The 6,000-nt window shown below is 62.8% G+C and overlaps 1 protein-coding gene across 1 annotated transcript in view; it reads right to left on the bottom strand.

The window, feature by feature from the left end:
• Window positions 1-5,537, bottom strand: part of HCK (HCK proto-oncogene, Src family tyrosine kinase) — a 9,844-nt gene extending 4,307 nt beyond the window's left edge. Inside the window, exons 1-10 of the mRNA XM_039719200.1 lie at window positions 5,463-5,537; window positions 3,936-4,062; window positions 3,495-3,537; window positions 3,124-3,223; window positions 2,879-2,977; window positions 2,635-2,738; window positions 2,109-2,258; window positions 1,676-1,828; window positions 1,118-1,300; window positions 631-707 (exon numbers count right to left, since the gene is read on the bottom strand). Coding sequence (XP_039575134.1) covers window positions 631-707; window positions 1,118-1,300; window positions 1,676-1,828; window positions 2,109-2,258; window positions 2,635-2,738; window positions 2,879-2,977; window positions 3,124-3,223; window positions 3,495-3,537; window positions 3,936-4,061 — 1,035 coding nt within the window. The 5' untranslated portion in view covers window position 4,062; window positions 5,463-5,537. The remainder of the gene's footprint in view (window positions 1-630; window positions 708-1,117; window positions 1,301-1,675; window positions 1,829-2,108; window positions 2,259-2,634; window positions 2,739-2,878; window positions 2,978-3,123; window positions 3,224-3,494; window positions 3,538-3,935; window positions 4,063-5,462) is intronic.
• Between the last annotated feature and the right edge of the window lie 463 nt (window positions 5,538-6,000).

The following is a 6,000-nucleotide window of genomic DNA, read 5'->3' as shown; positions in this document are numbered from 1 at the left end:
TGAGCTGGGTGTGTGGCCATGCTGCATTTGTGGGGCTTTGGCCAAGTTTGCAGGTAAAGTTTGCAGGCAACTGTCACAGCAAATCAGAAATTATAGTTACCAGTATCAATAGTTATCAATTATAGAAATTGATAACATTGCCCTGGGCTTGGTTGGGCACACCAACCAGCACCAGCCCATTCCAGGGCTGTGCAAATGTGAGCTGTGGAAACAAGCCCCATCCTCAGTGCCACTTTCTCCACAAAGCAGAGTCTCCCATGGGCTGTGAGGGCTACAGGAACCGTGGCAGACATGGAAGCACAGCCAGTCCTCTCCAGCACCTGTGCAGCTCTGCTGTGCACTGCTCAGGTGCAGGTGGGCTAGCTGAGTGCTGCAGACACTGGCGTGGTGAGGGGGAAGCTGCCACTTCTCCTTTCACACAGCCCTGCTCCTGTGAGGTCAGCGGGATGGGGATGGTGAGCAGGCAGTGGCTGCCCACAGGAAAACCTCACTGCATCTCCAGCACTGCTCAGACCAGGCTCCTGGCTGGCCCTGCACAAGCTCCAGGTAAGTTCTCAGGCTCCTCACTCACGCTTTTCAGGGGGACTGAAAGGGGCACTCAGAGCTAGGGAAGGTCTGCTCCTTCCTCACCTGGGCAGAGAAGTCAATCAGCTTTGGGAGTGGCAGCTTGTTCCCCTCATTGCTCTTCAGGAAATCCAGCAAGCTCCCTGCAGACAGGGAAAGGTGCCAGGGCTGTTGGTTTGGCTTGAGCCTGCACCCACCCTTAGGGTGGCACAGGGTCCTCAGGAGCCAAGCAGCACAAGGAGGCTCTGGACACACACTTGATCCCACTCCCATGGGTAGGCCGAGGGGGGAGCACCTCTGCAGGCTCCCTCCTGCCTTGCAGAGTGCTTGTACTCCTCTGCCCCCTCTTAGGTGTCCCTCCTCTCCCAGTGGTGTCACCACATCCCCCCTCCCAGCACCTGCCCTGGAGCTGTGGCAGGAGCCAGAGCTGCTCCCAGAGTCCTGGGAGCTGGTGCAGAGCCCACAGCAGAGCCTGGGGATGTGGAAAGGATTGATCCTGCACCATCCCAGGGAACCTGAGTGCCTACAGACATCCCTCAGGATGCAGATTGACCTTTCTCCATGAATTCGGTGATGATGAAGATGGGCTCCTCCCTGGTGACCACTGCATGCAGCTTCACCAGCTTGTCGTGCTGCAGCGTCTTCATCAGGTTTGCCTCCTGCAGGAAGGCTTCCACGGACATGCTGCCCGGCTTCATGGTCTTCACTGCCACCTTGGTGTGCTTGTTGTAGGTAGCTGGGGGTGCCACAACAGATCATTCCTACACTGCTCTGGGAGCACTGGGCTTTGGAGCCAAAGTCCCAGCCCTGCTGAGCTGCTGTGGGAAGGTTGGAGACCACACACAGCCCAGGGCTGTCCCCACATGCCCAGCCCCACCCAGCCCCTGCATTAAGGCAGGGTCACCTCCATGTCCCTCTGCTTCTCTCCCTCAGGTCACTCCCTCCCTGTCTTTTCCACCCCACCATCCCTCGGGAAGGTTGGAGACCACACACAGCCCAGGGCTGTCCCCACATGCCCAGCCCCATCCCTTTAGCTTCTCACACACCCCTCACCCTTCCTCCTTCACCATCCTCTTCATCATCCTCCCAGCCACCTCCCCCTCACTCTCACCCATCCACACTTCTCCAAACTGCCCAGCTCCCAGCTTCCTCTCCAGGCTCAGGGACTCCCGAGGGATCTCCCAGGCATCTTTCTCCCAGGGCTTCTGTGGTTTGGGTACACGGCAGGGGTGGGTGAGCTTCTGGCACAGCCCATCGCTCTGACCTGAGGAGAGCACCCAGGGCCATCAGCCTGCCTGTCCCACTGGCCACACCGTGCTCCAAGGGGGAGTTCTGGCCACTGTGGGTGTTCAGGGACACCAGCAGCACAGCTGTGACAGCCAGCAGGCAACAGGGGAAGGTCTGGAAGGCACTGCATGTCGCAGTCAGAGCCCAGGGGTGATGGGCAGGAGCCCCTCAGCCTCTGCACACCCCCAGCTGCCCGGCTGCTTGGCTCAGGGACAAAGCCCCATTTGGGAAGGGGAGCCGGGCACCCCAGGGCTCACCCTTGTAGTGCTGGACCAGCTCCTGCAGCGTGCTGAAGTTGTTTCGTGGGGAGATGTAGAAGCCGCCGCCGTCCAGAGTGCGGATCTTGTAATGCTTCACTGCCCCGCCCCGCAGCTCGTCCCCGTCCCGCACCGAGAGCGAGTAGGAGCCTGCGCAGGGAGGGCTGAGCTGGCAGCTCCCACGGGAGCACATTCCTGCTTTCCTGCCGTCCTGGGTGCACTGAGCCATCGCCCAGCAGCACCCACCCCACCGTGCTGCCAGCATCCCTTCAGCCCCAGCCCAGCTACCTGCACCCCAAACAGCCACAGCAGCCTCAAAGGGACACATCCCGTGGGATTCAGACATGTGGGCAGCACCGTGGGTACTGCAGGGGCACTTCCAGCCGGAGCATGGCCCCCCAGTCCCTCCCTGCAGCACAGCAGATCCCCAGGGCTGGGAGGGAGCTCCTCTTCCAGGCAAGGGTGGATGAGGGAAGCCCTTTGGGCAGCTGTTCCCCACCACGGCGCTGTGGACACCCCTCCACACCTTTTGTTGTCTCGCTGTCCCTTATCATGAAGGAGCCAATCATGTTCCCTGGGCCAAGGAGCTGCCGCTCCGCGTCCTTCCTGCTGATGTTCCTGAAAAACCACCTGCAGCAGAGCCAAGTGAACCAAGGAGCGCTGGAGTGGGGCAGGGCTGGGGCAGGACATGAGGCAGGAGCAGGGACAGTGGCACTGGGGAGGTGTGGGACAGCATGGGGCCAGGATCTGGCACACGGGGATGGACTCACTCCTCTGTCTCCAGCGAGTTGTCTTGGGCAACGTAGTTGCTGGGGATGAAGCCTTCACGTCCTGTCACCAGCGAGCGTGCTTGCCACCATTCCCCTGACCTGTGACACAAGTGGCTTTGGCTTGGCTCCTGATAGCTGGACCTGAGCACCAGCAGCTCATCCAGGGCAGATTCCAGAAAAAAATCCCAACAGGGCCACACAAGGCATCAGGAGATCCTGGACAGGGGTCTGGCAGCAGCACTTACTTCTCCAGGACCTTCATCCGCTCGCCCTTCTGGAAGCTGAGGTCCCCAGCGTTGATGGCCTCGTAGTCATAGAGTGCCAGCACCAGGCTGTCCCCCAGGCCTGCAGCGAGGGAGCTCCTGGGCACCCCTCCTCATGCTGGGATGGGGTGCCCGGCCACTCCTGCCATGAACACTGGCCAGGACATTGGCCAGGACCCCCACAGTACCCAGCACCTCCATCTTCATCGAGTCACGCCTGGCCCTTCAGGGGAGCCCAGAGCTCCCACCCCTCCAGGACTGGCAGTGCTCACCCCGAGGTCAGAGAGGATCTGGCCACGCTGCCCCCACACACTCCAGCCCCCCGCACCCACTTGCAGCCCCCTTGTACCTACCATCCTCGGGCAGGGGCACAGCCGTGCTGGGGACACTATTGTTCTGGAAAGGGCAACAAAACCACAGAGTGACATCACAGATGGCAGAGACCCGTTTCCCATGGGGGGTCTTGGCCCAAGGGCAATGGCAGGAGCAGGGGGGCACCCGAAGGGCAGCACCAGCACCACCTGACACGACAGCCCGCCCAGCAGCAGCATCTCTACCCCCTCCCAACACCTTCCTTTTTCTCTCCCTTTCTCTATAATTCCTGGATTCCCATCAGGTCCACTCTGTGCTTGTCTCAGTGTGGCCGGGGCTCCCACCCCATAGCCAAGTCCCTGTCCCGGGGCACAGGCACTGCCAGTGCCCTCAGCTGGCTCCACTCTCAGTGCTGGTGGCACTGCTGAGGAGAGGGGCTGAACCCCCTGTGACAGCTCAGCCCTGAAATCTCTCTCACTCACCCTCTTGTTGGTGGCTGTGGGGTCCCTCACATAGTGGCCCTGCTGGATGGTGGGGCCAGGATCAGGGTCAGGAGCAGTTTTTATCTTCTCTTGGGCACCAGCTTCCTTTGACCTCACGCAACCCATGCTGCAGCCAAGGAAGGGGAAGTGAGGCCATTGCAACAGAGGTGAAAACCCCGCTCCAGCCCCAGTCCAGCCCTGTTCCCATCAGCTCCCACCCAGCACAGGGCCCCAGTGCCCACCCCAGTGCTCTGCTGTGACAGACAAACTCTGATCCTCCCACAGCTTCAGGGTGCTGGGGTGCCCCGTGACACTCCAGAGGGAAAGGGATCTCCTGGAGATGTCACAGGAGGTGAAGTTTGGGGACACAACAGCAGCAGCCATGGAGCAGCTTCCTGCCCTTGGGGCATGCAGGACAGGGTGCAGGCACTGGGCACCACGGCAGCAGAGAGTCACGCTCAGCATCCTCTGCAAAGAGGGGTCCTGATCACAGTGAGCTTTGCTGCAGCTTGGGGGTCCCCACACAGCACCCCCAGTGCCCATGGCCCCCCATCACCATAGGTCAGCACTCCACACTGTGCTCCCCTGATCTCTGCTGGGTGGGAGCTGCCCCAAACAGCCAGTTGAGCAAATGCTCAACTTCTCCAGCACGCCAAGAAATTTAGTGGAAAAGAAAGCTGCAAGAAGCAGCAAGAGTGGTAAACCCCTTGCAAATGTACTTCCCTTGGCCAGGGAGACCTGGGCGCAGAGAAAGCAGAAGGTGCTGGTGGTGGCAGTGAAGGAGGAAGCTCAGGGCTGAACCCTCGATGTGCACAGCACAGCTTTTGAGGAACATCACTGTCACCTCCACAACACCCCATGGTCATTCCCTGTCTTTCCAAAGCCTGGGTCAGCCTTGCTCCCGAGGGCAGAGCAGGAGCAGCACAGCCACGAGAGCTCATCACCCTCACTGGCACAGGCTGGGGGCTGTGCCAGATCCATCCTGGCAAACCCTCATGGTGCCCAGTTTAAACTCAGACGTGGCTCACACCATCACCACTGCAGGTATTTGCTGTTCCCGTCCCTCTCAGCGCATCCAGCCCTACAGAGCACGAACACCCCTGGCGGTCCAAGGGTCATTCCCACGGGCTCCTGTGGCATAGCTGGCATTCCTGGTGTGTCCCACCCTAGAGAGCCAGGTCCCAGGGCTCATGCCGTGTCCCCAGCCATGAGAACCAGGTGGGATGAGGGTGCCTTCGTCCCCGGAGCAAGGCTGCCCGCAGCCCCCTGCCCCTGCCGCCCTCGCCCGTGCCTTGTCCCCGGCAGCCCTGCAAAGCCCCCGGCAGCGACCCGCTCATGGGAGCTGCACTGCGCCCGGCCGGGGCTTCACCCGGACCCGTGAAACTCCCGGCCATCGCCTCATCCCGGCCACCCGGGCTCCGCCGCTCTGACCGGACCGGCGCGGCGCGAGGTGGGACCCGCCGGGCTGCCGGGGCTGCCCCGCCGCCCTCGGGGCTCCGCGCACGCCTCGCATCCCGGAGCTCTCACCCTCGCTGCCGCCCTGGGCCACGTCCCTGCCGCCGCTCCCGCTCCCTGTCCCCGTCCGGAGCCCGCGCTGCCGCCGCCGCTCCGCCCTGCCCGGCCGCTCTCCCGCCGCCTGCCCGGTGCGGCCACGCCCCTCCCGGTGCGGCCACGCCCCTCCCGGTACGGCCACGCCCCCGGCTCCGACGGGGCGGGTGCGGCCGGTGCCCCCCGCGCCGGGCTGGGAGCGGAGACACCGTCCCACGAACCGCACGGACATCCCAGCCCTGCGCGACCCCACAGCCCTCAGCGACCCCCGACGGGTGCCAGAGCCCGTCTGTCCGTCTGCCGTCCCCGGGACACCGGGCGGGTTTGGGTCCCCAGAGCACCCCCAGGATGTTTCCCCGCCTGGTGCAGGGCCGTGATGGGTGGGGGCACCGGGGGAGCACGGGACACGGCGTCAGCCTGGGTTTGTGTCCCCAGGAACAGAAAAGAAAGCCGTGAGCATCCGTGGTGGGGAGCAGGACATGAGGGGGTCCCGGGCACACCGGGGTACATGGGGCTG

The sequence above is a fragment of the Passer montanus genome, unplaced genomic scaffold (genome assembly GCF_014805655.1).
Source record: "Passer montanus isolate IOZ18808 unplaced genomic scaffold, ASM1480565v1 scaffold41, whole genome shotgun sequence".
Taxonomy (NCBI): domain Eukaryota; kingdom Metazoa; phylum Chordata; class Aves; order Passeriformes; family Passeridae; genus Passer; species Passer montanus.
Note: the sequence above shows the minus strand (reverse complement) of the source record. Positions and strands in the feature narration are given on the sequence as shown.